Below are 13,519 nucleotides of genomic sequence, written 5' to 3'. Positions count from 1 at the left end.
CCAGAAAGATCTGGGATGAGGTGGGGCGCCCTGGCTCCCTGTCTGCCACCTGAAAACATCACGTCACGGATCTCTGTGTGCTTCCTCCTGTGCCTCCTCTCATTGCAGACTAATCCCCAAGCCTCTGGGTCCCACACCCTCCCCTGTCCTACCACTGACCACCACCACTTCTCCCTCACACACCTCCTCAGCTGTTCCCCATCTTTAAACAACACCTTCCATGGTTCTAGCTACTGCTACTTTATCCACCCACCCTTACAGCCAAGCTTCTTGAAAAAGTTGTTGCTGTTCAAGGCATTTTCTCCATCTCATTACTCCTCAACAAACCAGCCTGAGCCCCAGCTTAATGAGAGCTATCTTTGCAACATCACTATGACCTTGTTGAGTCCAGCTGACGCTCGTCCATCCTTGTCTTTCCTGGCTTCTCAATATCTGGTCTCTCACTTGCTGCCCTGGTTCCACAGTGACATAGCCTTGGGTTCCCGCCTGACTCCCTCGGTCACTCCTTCTCCACCCGCTTCAGCACCGGTCTCTTCCATCAGGCTCCTCCTTTCATGCTCCCCTTGGGTGGGTTCACGCATTCCTAGGACTCCCTTTATCAGGCAGATGCTCGGGACTTGCACGCCCATGTTTCTGATCTAGAATCTCCTTCTCAACCTCAGACCTGAATAACCAACTGCCTACTGGGCAGACACGTTCAGAAATATGCCCAACGCAGAAGGTTAGAGTCGAACTTGTCCTCTGCCTTGCTCCTTCTTGGGCACCCCCCATTGCAGCCTTGGAGGCACCCACCCAGCAGCTCCGTCAGCTGTGACGCCCAGCCTGCTACACCCAGCTAATCACTTGGACCTGTAAGTCCTCTACCTAGGCAGCTCTCAAATCTGTTCCCTTTTCTCCATTCCTGCAACCACCCTTTTAGGTTGAGCCACCTCTGTCTATCTGGTCCTTCTGCCTCCAACCCTGCCTGCCACTCTCCAAGCTACAGGCAGATTCCATCATGTGACTCTTCTGTTTAAAATTCCAAAGACCTGGCAATGTCTTCTGTGATCCACTCCCCGCCTACCTCTCCAGCCCATCCTGCACCATGCTCCACCCCTCCATCTACCCTCTCATCGCCCTCCGCATCCTCACGGGGTGACCACCTCCCTCTGCCCCTGCTGGGAAGGACTGACTGGCGAGGATGCCTGTGGCCGGGGTTGGAAGGGCTTGCTCTGTGCACCGCAGGCAGAACTCAGCTGAAGCCTGCACCTCATACCCCACAGGCCTGCTCATCGGATCTGCACCCAGGCGTAGCATCTGGAAGGACCTATTGTCTAATCCTCAGCGTAGCACGGGTTAGGCTATCTTTAAACATTCCTGGATGAAAAACTCAGGGAATGCAGGGGTTGAGACAAGCCCACTGGATTTCGTGAACAGGAGCCCTCTGTCTTCACCCTTCCCTGCTCTTCAGCGGCTCGCAAATGCTGCGTCACTGTTGCCACGGTGATGGAGGGGTTCTCAGTGCCATGACCAGGGCTGCTGCAAGACATCCTGCTCTGTGAGGGACTGTGGCATCACCCTGCCCTTGGAGTTGTTAAGAAACACTCCGGCACTTGCTCTCTTTGGGTCCCCCTTGAGTCACCGGTCAGTCACTTCAGCAATAATGATAATAATAATACCACAGTCTATGTGTATCCTGGGTGTGGGGCCTATCTCCCTGGCCAGTCTAGAAGCTTCCTGAGGGCAGAGCTCAACCTCCTTCTCTCTCCGGTCCAGAGCTCCCCAACCCTCCAGATGAGTGGTTGGGAGGAAGGGCAGAGGGACGGGTGGCCTGGGGGCAGCTTAGGAGCCTGACCCTCACATTTCCCATCCCAGCTCTGGCCCCACTGTCATGTGACCTTGAACAAGCTGCTGAATTGCAGAGCCCCAGCTTCCTGCTTTGTCAAATAGGAATACTGGTACCAGCTCACTGGGCTGTAGCGAGAGTTGGATGGAAGCACCCAGTACAGCCTTGAGCACCAAGGCCTGGTGAAGGGTAGGGACTTGAGGATGAGAGCTGTTATTATTATGACTAGATCCTGGCCGACTGACAGCTTCCTGGAGAGACTGGGACCCACCCCGCCCCCCGGCCCAGCTCTGGACTCACATTTGTCCTCCTCTGTCTGGCTCCCCCCACCTCTATACCACAGGCCTTACTCCCCCCACTGCAGGGAGGCATGCAGTTCCTGCTGCTGCGGCTCAGAGGAAGCAATCAGACAGTAAGGCAAGAGCCCACTGAGGGAGGTAATTGGGGCCTGGAGAAAGCGAGGGCTGGGGGTGGGGGTGCTGGGAGGCGGCCGTCCAGGGAGTGGAGAACGAGTCACAGGAGTGAGAGAGAGACAGACTCGTCAGATCCAGGGCCCCAGGGCCTGAGCTGGAGCCATGGTCTATTTACAGAATGTCAACACAGAGGCACGAGGCTCAGGTGGAGGCCAGCGTCCAAACCCAGCGTCCTCTCCCAACTTACGCTGCTCTGGAACCAGTTTCTGGCTGTTGGGGAGGCTGCCGGGCACGGAGGGGATGTGTAACAGCTTTGCGGTCAGAAAGACAGGCTTCAATCCTGGCTCTGCTGCTTAGGAAGCAACATCTTCACTCTGACCTTCATTTTTTTTAATGTATAAAATGGTACTAATAACAGTATTTGCCTGGGAGGTTTATTGTTAGGGATCGAATGAGGAATATCTGCAAATCCCACGGCACAGTGCCTCATACAGAGAAAAAGACCTATTTCATTCTTATTGCTATTAAGGACTTGGTACTTGGAGGGGGTGAGACCCATTAGATGTCAGCCCTGCTAGGTGTCCGACCCAGAGGCAGACTCAGGACCAAGGTGAGGTGGGGAGGGGGCTGGAAGGACAGAGCCACAGGCTGGCTTTTTGTAGGACAGCACAGCATCTAGGTGATGAATTCATCAGCACCATTAAGGCTTTGCCATCCTCCACGGAAAGCTCAGGGCCCAGGCCCAGTTCCGGCTTATCTCCACCCCCATCCATCCCTGAGCCCAGCACAGCATCTCTGTTTTCTGCCTGGAGATGCTGAGGAGGAAGGAGGATGCTAAGTCTCGGCATTCGGAGGTCAGAGTCTCACACCCGCCCTCCGTGGGTCGACTCTGCCTCCACTTCCTGAGCTGCTTATTCTTGGATTGTTCCCCTGCTCCATCTGCTCAGGGCACAGAGTCCTGAAGACTCCCCCACAGAAGGCCTGACGAGGGGCCTGGCAACTCTACTCTCGCGGTCTCGGGGCTCAGAGGCTGCCAGGAGGTGCTGATGTGCTGGGAGTCATGCCAACCCGCCACGTGGGCTGATTGGGGTGGCGGTCCCTGGGGCCTCATTAGCTTTACCCTCATTAGCGTGCCCAGATCCCCTAGACGCTTGCCTCCCTGCCTGGTCTGCAGACAGGCCCTCTGTCCTGCACCCTAAGAAAGGCTTTGGGTGTGAACGTCTCCTCCCCTGGGACCCCCAGCTTGGGGCTCTTAAAGAGCCCCAGAGGCCAAGATGTCTCCTTCCTGTCAGTCTCTGGGCTGGCTTATGTTATCTCAAGGCCCACTGTGGGACTGTTCTGGGCTTGGGTGATCCAAGAAGCTCTGGGCTGAGCCTCCATTTTCCACCAGATTCCTTTTCAATAACAGGCCTGGGACAGCTGTTGTGCACAAGCTCCTTGGGTGGACACTCGGGGCCTCCATCCCAGAAGGCCCACTGCTCTGTGGGGTGTCCTAGATTCCACTCCACGGAACCTTGCAGTACTCTGCCAGCCTGGTCCCTAACTCAACAGATGTACCCCCATGCACTCCCACTCCAGCTCCCACACACGCTTTTGCTTAAGCCACTCCGGTCCCCAGTCCTCGTGGCCCCTCCTCTGAGGCACGCGGCCCCTGACGGGGACTGAGGGCTGCCCCTCCTCTTTCACAGGCCGCCTGGCCCTGCAGAGGCCGCCTTCCCAGCAGCCCCATCCCGGCCTGGGCTCGCAATGGGTGCCGAAGGAGACTTTGCTGACAGTGGTTCTGCTCTGAGCCCATGGTGGTCCGGCCTGGTGTTATCCAGAACAATTTCTTAATTGCCCACCTGGGAGGGTCAGAATAGCCTCTCAAGTTACTTTCCATGTTCCTTGCAGAGTTTAGGATAGGCGGGAGCTGACTGCTCGAGGCGAAGGGAGTCTGCCAAGCAGAGGGATTAAGAGTGCAAGCCTCAACTTGAATCCTGGGTTTGAACCCCAGCTCCACCACTGTCTGCCTGTGTGACCTTGGGCAAACTCAACCTCTCCGAGACTGAGTTTTCTGAGGTAATTATACCCAGTAGACCTGAGCGAATGCAATACTGTGTATCAAGCACAGTGAACAATGCCCAGCCCTTATTAGGCACTTTATAAGTGGCAGCTATTATGATTAATAATTCGTAAGCACTAATAACAACTATGTTAATAAGAGTAGCAACATTATTATTAGTGTAGGCCAAGGTGTCCCAGCCCCTCTCTGCTCAGGGTCAAGGTCTGGGTCTCTCTAGCTATGACCCCAGCGCCACCCTTCCCACCTTATGCAGGCTCCAGAACCAACACCCCTCCTCTCCCCTCCCTCTCAGACCTAAACACCTCAGAAGGGCCCTTCTGGCCATGCTCCTGTGAGGACAGTCCCCATGGTGTGGGGAGAGGCCATGGGCTGGGACTTGTCAGCAGAGACCTTCCACCCTGGGCCGCCATGGGTGCTTCCGGTGAGGGGGGTGGGTGGCGTGGAATACTCACTAGGATGCCCAGTACCAGCCTGGGTTGGCCTGGACATAGTCCTTAACGGGGTCACTGCAGAGAAGGGAGGAAGAGAGAATCCGAATTGACCCTCTGTCTCCATTTCTGATTCTGTATCTGCACCTGCCCCCCGCCCCCAGTTCACAGGGCTGGAGAGGAAGAAAGGAGACTGCACCCCACTGGGGCAGGGGACCCCAGCTACAGTCTTGGGCTGAGACGTGGACATGCCTGGATGTAGGGCTGGTGTGTCTGAGAGGAACAACTGCTTCACAGACACTTGCTGGCCCAGAAGCATGGGGCCACCCCCACTGGATGGAGGACCCCTCCACGTGCCCAGGCTAAGGTTCTTCCCAGCACGAGGGGGGCCACTGCCCTGAACAAATATGCCCAGGCAAACATTTCCAGACCTGTCTGATGCTGGATGCCCCCAACCCCAGGCCTGGCCCCACCGCTCCTGGAGCATGCTGGTCCACATGGTCAACTCACCAGAAGGTAAAGAGAGCCACGACACCCAGGGTCACCAGCAGCTGAATCAGCAGAATAGTATAGACCTGGGGACAGGAAGGGGTTCCTCTCAGCTTAGGGGAAGGCCCGGGGGCTCAGGCCCCCAGCCAAGATCAGGAGGGCCCAGCTTCCTGGTGACTCGATCTACCCTCCAGACCCGCATCCCAGGCCCTCCACCCTCCATTTTCAGAGTCACTGGGAGGAATCCAGGCCAAGAAGAAAAGAGAGCAATGACGCTCCACAGCTTACACCCATGGGATCTGGGGAGAAGAGAGCAGGTGTTCAGGCATAGCAGGGGGTGGTGGATGCCCCCACTTAGAGCAGGTACTATCAGCTGGGATCACAGCGATGGGGAGAAGGGTGGCCTCTGGGCAGAGGGTTGGGCCAGGGGTTTCTCAAGAGGATTTTTCCGCCCACCCTCCTAGTCTGGGAGAGTTGGGGGAGGCAGTTACCTTTCTGATGAAGACTCGGCGAACCTTCTGGTCGTCCCAACTGAAGGTGGTGAAGAACTCATGGTCTCCAGTGGGGAAGCCACTCTCATAGCTGGAGTTGCTGTCTGGGTGGCAGGGGGAGGGCCATGAGTGCCCCCCACACACATGTGAACACCGCCCCCGATGGCCACCCGCTCAGAGCATTTGTCAGACTGGCTCCCGGGACCAGGCGAAGCCTCTCTCTCTAGCCCCATTCTCAAACCTCCAGCCCCACCGCATCTCTTCCCACAGAGGTCCCAGACCTCTCCCAGGGTGCCTCTCACCTGTCCTATTATGAGTCCTGAGAAAGAACTGTCTCCTCCCCTTCTTCCTGCCCCCACCCCCAGCTGGGGCTCCCTGGGGGCCATGCTCTTTCATAGAAATGTGGCCTTTCCCTCTTGTGCCCCCCATCCCCCTCCCTGGACACTCTAGCTCCCTCTCGGCTGAGAATCAGAGAGGGGACAGCCACTCCCCCAGGGCCACTTCACACATCCCCAGGGTCATTGGTCCAACCCCAGGTTGCTCTGAGGCCTTTGGGGTGGGAAGTGGAGACTCCTGGGGAGATCAGACCTGCTGGTGCTCTAGCTGGGAACCAGGGAAAGGCAGTGACTGGAGGGGAAATAAAGTCAGGTGAAGTTTGGGAGCCTGGTCCTAGAACTTAGACTTTCAGAAAAGCATGGGCTCCACAGGAAAACATGTGGATCGGTCCTCAAGACTGGCTAGCTGCGGGCCCTTAAGGGAGTCACCAGCCTTCTCTGAGTCTCTTCTATGATAGAGGTCGGTGATACCCACCCACTGGGGATGAAACAAGATAAAAGTGAAAACTTTGCGCCTGATGCTGACCACACCAACCTCTTAATTCTGCATCTGAATCATTCCTAAGGCCTTAAATATGTCCACTCTATTCTCCCCTACTATCCCTACCAGCTCTCCCCGACCTTTCCCTCCACCACAATAGCCTCTATCTTGGTCTTTCAAAGCTGATGTTGGCACTGCCCTTGCTTCAAGTTCTTTGACAGCTCCCCACTGCCTTTTGGGCTTCCCCAGTGGCTCAGATGGTAAAGAATTTGCCTGAAGTCCATGCAGCTGGGGTTCCAACCCTGGGCTGGAAAGATCCCCTATAAAAGGGAATAGCTACCCACTCTAGTATTTTGGCCTGAAGAATTACATGGACAGAGGAGCCTGGTGGGCTACAGTCCACGGGGTCACAGAGAGTCAGACAGGACTTAATGACTAACACACTGCCTTTTACTCAAGTCCGAGTTCCCTAATAAAGCCTCCTCAGCCTCCCATGAGCCCTCCAGCTCCAGTGCACACTGCTCCCTGCTACTCTTCTCCAGCGTGACTATATTTTTTTCAGTGATATGTTCTCATGCCTCTGAACCTCTGCATATTCTTTCTTTCAACCTCAGACACTCCTTTTCCCACCTCTTCACCAAGCTAACACATGCCATCCTTCAGGACTCCATGTGGATACCCCTTCCTCCAGGAAGTCCTCCCTGACTGTCCGGCAGGTGAAAGGCTGAGGCCTCCATCACCGCACCTGTTTCCCTATGTGGTGGTTGTCCATTTATTGTCTACACAGTCACTTCTGTGAATGTAAGTCTTAAAAATCGGTGCATCCCTAGAAACCAGCTCAGTGCCAGACACAGTGCCTGGTGCAGGCTTAGGAAATGTTTGTCATCTGCCGACTGAAATGAGCTGCTTTCCTCTGCCCTGACAGTTCTGTGAAAACATTCCTTACGGCAGCCATTCCTGGCAACCAGGACACAGGAAATGAGGAAGTGGGGAGGGAGGTGGACCAATTGCCAGCCTGGGGCTTGAAGACCCTAAACCTCTCATCCTTCACTACTCTGTGTACTGTCTACATTGCCTGCCAAAGCCCAAATGGCCAGGCCACAGAAAGGGAGGAAAGGAGAGAAAAAGCAGTCCTGTGGGTGTCAGGGGCAGTAGGAAGGGCTCCCATGAACACCAAACCTTCGTAGGCCCTCCAGTAGGTCACGGTGGGGTGGGTCTTCTTGGCCCGAGGAGCTTTGTGGTGGGAGGTGCGAACCATGGTGGCCACTCCTTGTGAGTAAAGACTGTCTGAGGCATTGTTCTTGGGGCCGCTTCTAGAATTCTGTTGGGGTTGGGGGTGGGGACTCAGTAAGGTGGGGGAGGGGATCGAGGGGCTGTTGCGGGAGGTTGAAGGGGCTGAGGAAGACTTCATTACAGCTCATGGGGGGTTGTATGTTCCCAGCCCTGAGGCAAAGTTTCCCCAGGCTGCTCAGCCTAATAGAGGGGTCCCTACCAGCCATGATTCTTAGTCTGCAAAGAGCTAGCTAGCATCAGCCTGCCTGGGTCTGCTTAGGAACTGTACCTGACTGTGAGAGATGCTAAGGCTGGTGTGGGTTAGTTGCTCCATCGTGTCTGACTCTTTGCAACCCCATGGACTGTAGCCCACCAGGCTCTTCTGTCCATGGGATTCTCCAGGCAAGAATACTGGAGTGGGTTGCTATGCCCTCCTTCAAGGGGATCTTCCAGACCCAGGGATCGAACCTGGGTCTCCTGCATTGCAGGTGGGTTCTCTACCATCTGACCCACCAGGGAATCCCACTACGGCTGATATTTGCTTCCAGTTAAGGCCTGGGGGAGGAAAAGAGTCAAGGAGAATGATGGATGAAGGGGATCCTCAGGCTGGGGCCCCCAACAACCCTGGGGCCTCCATGCACAAGGTTTCAGATCAGCCAGCATGTAAGCAGACTGCATTCCATTCACAGGGAGCCAGTCCCAGTTGAGGCCACGGTCAACTGTGGTCTTGCACTGTTCCTTCCTGTGTCCACTCTAACTTTGCCCACTCCTACTCTGCATCCCTTCCTTCTAGACCAACTCCTGGTTCTTCTCCCCCATCTGTCCCCTCTTCTTGTCCTAGCTCAATAACTTGGAAAAAACCCCTCTTCCCTACTGGAGAGAACTCTGACTGCAGAAACTGTATCTCTCTTTTCTCATGGAGTTCTCCTTGACCTATCCCTAGAACAGTCCTCCAAATCCCAAACCTTTGACATCACAGCCTCATCTGACAACCACACAGTGCATCTATTTCTGGGCAACTTCTTCCTACACAAGTTTTTTCATACGGGCCCACCACTTCCCCTGAGGCTCCTGCCTCCAGGAACTGAGAGACTTACTAGGGTCCACATAGGCCCAGCTGGGGTGGAGAGGCATAGCCGAGGGGGCTGGGGGGAAGGCTCCTGCCTTGAGCCCCTCCCCAGAGGTGGCCTCCTCATAGGAGGGCGGGGCCGAGGGCACTGCCGGAGTCTCCTTCTTCTCACCATTCGCCTGCTGCTGCCCCTCTGTCCCGGGGGCCTTGTTAGCCACGGAGAGCTGTGGAGGAGAGGCAGAGAAAGACAGTCACTGGGGACAGGGCGCCACCCAAGTCCTCCGCACCAGCCCCTCCACTTCTGGGATTCCCCCAGGTACTTTTTCCCCTTACTAGAATGACAGGGGTGCAGACAAGAGTTTCCCTATTTTACGTGAGGTATATATACAACGGAATATTATTCAGCCTTAAAAAAGAAGGAATTCCTGTCATTTGCAACAGCATGAATGAACCAGGAGGACATTATGCTAAGTGAAATAAGCCAGACCCAGAAAGAAAAAACTGGAGGATCTCACTTATACATGGACTCTAAAATCATCAAACTCACAGGAGCACAGAGTAGAACGGTGGCTGCCAGGGTCAGGGGGTGGTGGGGGGAGTGGGGAGATACTGGTCAAAGGGTACAAAGGTTCAGTTATGCACGATGAATAAGTTGTGGAAATCTACTGCACAGCACGGCGGCTAGAGTTAACAATACTGTATTGTGTCCTTGAAATCTGCTGAAAGGGTAGATCATAAGTGTTCTTGCCACCAAAAAACAAAGAGAAAGTAACTCTGTGAAGTGATGGATGTGTTAACTGGCTTGATTGGGGTGATCATTTTGCAAGTTACATGTACATCAAAATATCATACACCTTAGATACAATTTGTTTTTTCGTTTTTGGCTGTGCCATGCAGCATGTGGGATCTTAGTTCTCCTACGGGGATCGAACCTACACTCCCTGAATGGAAGCGTGGAGTCTTAACCATTGGACCACCAGGGAAGTCCCTATATACAATTTCTATTTGTCAATTCTACCCCCAATAAAGCTGGAAAAAAGAATCTTATTTTATGGATGGGAGAACTGAGCTCTAGGAGGCTTGGAGCTGGCCAGAGGCATACACACTGGAACAGGGTTAAGAATTGAGGAAGCTGGAAATTCTTAGGAGAGCCCACCATTGGGGGTCACTGTCCTTGGGGCAGTGCCCAGCTCTATACAATTTCACCTTCTTCCTGGGGTCCAGAGAAGGGCCTCGCACAGAGTAGGCACTTAAAAAATATTACTCAATGAAAGGTTCTCTCACTCAATCTCGCTGTTACCTTGCTAACTATATTTTGACCCCTGTTTTTAAATGAGGGAACTGAGGCTCAGAGAGGAAGAATGACTCAAAGCCCGCCATGGCCCACTGGGCTGCAGAGTCCAGACACCATCCACTGGGACTGGCCTTCTTCTCCTGGGCTGGAGACGACCAAGGAGGGCAGGGATTTGGAAATCAGGGAAACAGAAAGAGGAGACGAGAGGGGGAAGGAGGAAGAGGAATACGGACTGCAGGGGAGTGAAGGGGCAAGAAGCCCTTCGCTGAGTCCATTTTGGAAATCTCGTGGCCTTCCCTAGTGGCTCAGTTGGTAAAGAATCTGCCTGCAATGCAGAAGACCCAGGTTCAATCCCTGGGTTGGCAAGGTCCACTGGAGGAGGGAATGGCAACCCACTCCAGTATTCTTGCCTGGAGAATTCCAAGGACAGAGGAGCTGGCAGGCTACAGTCCATGGGGTCACAAAAAGTCGGACACGACTGAGTGACTTTCTTTCTTATTGGAAATCTCAGCCTCTCTCCCTTAAATCAGAACAGAATCAGACTGTTACTAATGGAAGGGAAAGCGCCTTGTTCAGCCCCTTCCATCATCTTACAGACAAGGAAACTGAGGCCCAGTGGGAAATGTCCCATGGCAGGATGACAAGCCCCCACAATGTACAAGTTCAGCTTCGGTGAGAGGATATGGGCTTTGAGGGCCCGAATGAGGCCACCAGGGAAGAGATGACTTGGGAGGCAGGGGTGGTATGAAAAAGGAAACCACACCAGGATATTCTGCTTCCGTCCAGCCCTGAGGACTACTGAACTGGAGGGGCCTTTTCCATCATCAGAAAGCCTGGGAGCAAGCTGGGGGGTGGGGGGCGGAGGAGGCCGGGGCAATACATTCACCCCAGGACAGGAAGCAGCGTCAGCAAAGTGACTGATGGAGGCAGGGGTGGGAAGTGGAGGGAGAGAATCCGTAGAGGTGGGAGCGCTTCATTTTGCCATGGTGAACCCCCACCCCCTCAATCCTCAAGGAAGGGCCTCAGAACCCAGGCCTGTGGGAATGGGGCCCTGGCTCATCTGCTTCCCTCCTACTCGCCAATCCCCTTCATCACCCAGATCGGAAGGGTCATGCCCAGGAAAATCCACTTCAGCCCACCAGAACTAAGGTCCTCTGAGCCCAGACCCAGGGCTCGCACCTGGGAAAGGATTATCACCTCTGACTTCAGCCCTGTCCACACTGGTCCTCCGCACCAGGAACCACCCTGCTGACCAGATCTCCAGAGCCTTCTTGGGCCTGCCCTCTCCATATCCAGCACTCCCAAGTGAAGCCTGCCTGAATGGCAGGAGATGGTATCACCCAATGACATCATTTTTTGGCCTGAAGAGCTTGCAAACAAGGAAAAGAGGGTCTAAGAGCCCAGAAAAGATGCCATTGGCTCTGAGAAAAAAAAAAGTGGGAGCAGAAGGGAAGCCCTTCTTCTGTTTTCTCTACCCAATCCTTAGCACCACCCCAGAGGACCCTCTTCCTTTGCCCAAAGCCCTGGTGGTTGTATAATTCCACAGGCTGTCAATGTTACATAACCCTACTAGGCCAGCCAAGTCTCTGCCCCAGTCCCCCTCCTCTACATTTCAGGCCTAAAACAGGAACAAAAAGAGAAGACTGTTTTATCCGGTCCCATTCAGTCCCATGCCTGGCCAAAACCAAAACAAAAATTAGAACATCCTGAAGCAGGGTTGCCATAGTAACTCCTCAGCCACAGGGGCTGTATCCAGAAATGGAAAGATGACAGGGAGTTGGGGGGGGGGGTTCTGTGGAGGGTGTAAAAGATGAGTATAACATGGTTGGGGTTGGGATTGGACAAAAGAGGGGGGTGCCACATAAAGACTGCCTCTCAGGGCTCATCCTGGGGACACACACACACACACACACACACACACACACGACTCCTAAGCTGACTCCTTAAGAAGACCTGGGCATCTGTGAAGGGTCCTGTGATGCCAAAGCATGGGTGGAATGTAGATGGAGGAGAGGAGAGCCTGGTGGGCAGGAAGAGGCCACAGCCCATTCCTTGAAACGGGCCTTTGGGTCCTCTGACTTCAGCAAGGACCGCCCAGGACCTTCGCACAAGAGCCAAGCACAAGGTGCTTGCAGTGGTCCAGAGGGCTTGCTTAGGATGACGGGGAGATGGGGGAACCTGAGGATGGAGGATGGTGCGGGCGGGGGAGATGCCGGTACCTTTCCCTGTGTCATGGTGCCGTCTCTCGGGGAAGGGGTCCCTGAGGCAGAGGCGGCCGCTCGGGTGACCGCAGCCTGCCTGCGTCTCTTCCTTTCTCCGCGTGGGTTCTAGCAACATCCACTGCAGTCGGGCCAGGCGGACCGGAGCGTACCATCCAGGCACGGGGGGTGGGGGGAAGAGGGGGCGGGCCAGGAGGCTGCCGCGGAGGCCTCTGCGGAGCTGCAGGCGGAGGCGGCGGCGGAGGCGGGGGGAGCACCGCCCCCTCCTCCCGCCCCCTCCACCCTGGTACCCTCACCCCCGGGGACCAGGGAGCCCAGCCCTGCAGCACTGCCCGAGTGGATGTGTCCGCGCGGGCGGGAGGAGGCTCGGGGGCTCCGTGACACCCGACCAGCTGATGCTGCCTGCCTGTAACTGCAGCTGGGTGACAGGGCCTTATCTCTGCACCATCTCTGCCGCTGACGGGCTCCATCGTACCTATGACTTTCCCCCCTCCCTCTTTGGATGCCGCCCTGGTTTCTATCTCCATCTCCACCCCCACTCTCATCGTCTCTGTTTCGTCATTGAAGCTGGAGTGGGAGAAGTCTCCGATGTCTTCTCTACCCTACTGTCCCCCTGGGCCCTAAGTCCCTGTCGGCCTTTAGGCAAACCATGTGTGGGCCTCTCTCCTTGCCTCCCTTTTCTCACCTTTGAAATGGGAGCCTTGTCACAGAGACCTTGTCACAGAGACATGGGCGAGTAGTAGGATGGGAGGATGCAGCTTCTATTTTTCTCGACCCTGCTGGGACATTTTACCAGATCTTTCTGGAGAGGCCTCTAGTTCTGTCTCAAAACCTTTTCACCTCCCTACATTTGCCCCCTTTTGCCTTCAATCTCAGCCTCCACTGCCCCTGTTACCCATCTCCTCCCCCTTCCAGAGCTGGTCCCACCCCACTCCCCAGTCTTGTCCTTGGGACTCAGCCATCACTGGGCCCTGTTTTCTGCAGTTGCTGCAGTGTTGGTCTGGGATTTGCAACCTCAAGAGCTGGGCTCGAGTCCCAGTGTAGTCACCCACTGGCCGTGTGACTTTGACAAAGCTTTAACCTCTCTGAGTTGCAGCATCTCCTGTGGGAAGGAGGCTGACAGTGGAGCTCTGTCCATCCT

The 13,519-nt window shown here is 55.1% G+C and overlaps 1 protein-coding gene across 2 annotated transcripts in view; it reads right to left on the bottom strand.

Annotated features, from left to right (window-relative positions):
* Positions 1-12,488, bottom strand: part of FAIM2 (Fas apoptotic inhibitory molecule 2) — a 34,037-nt gene extending 21,549 nt beyond the window's left edge. The window contains exons 1-5 of one of the 2 annotated variants that reach the window (XM_004006372.5): positions 12,379-12,488; positions 8,894-9,089; positions 5,709-5,812; positions 5,239-5,303; positions 4,753-4,806 (exon numbers count right to left, since the gene is read on the bottom strand). In XM_004006372.5, coding sequence (XP_004006421.1) covers positions 4,753-4,806; positions 5,239-5,303; positions 5,709-5,812; positions 8,894-9,089; positions 12,379-12,393 — 434 coding nt within the window. In that variant the 5' untranslated portion in view covers positions 12,394-12,488. The remainder of the gene's footprint in view (positions 1-4,752; positions 4,807-5,238; positions 5,304-5,708; positions 5,813-8,893; positions 9,090-12,378) is intronic. The other variant, XM_060412635.1, reaches the window with a different exon arrangement.
* Positions 12,489-13,519: the final 1,031 nt, after the last annotated feature.

Source organism: Ovis aries, chromosome 3 (genome assembly GCF_016772045.2).
Source record: "Ovis aries strain OAR_USU_Benz2616 breed Rambouillet chromosome 3, ARS-UI_Ramb_v3.0, whole genome shotgun sequence".
In the NCBI taxonomy this organism is placed as follows: domain Eukaryota; kingdom Metazoa; phylum Chordata; class Mammalia; order Artiodactyla; family Bovidae; genus Ovis; species Ovis aries.
Note: the sequence above shows the minus strand (reverse complement) of the source record. Positions and strands in the feature narration are given on the sequence as shown.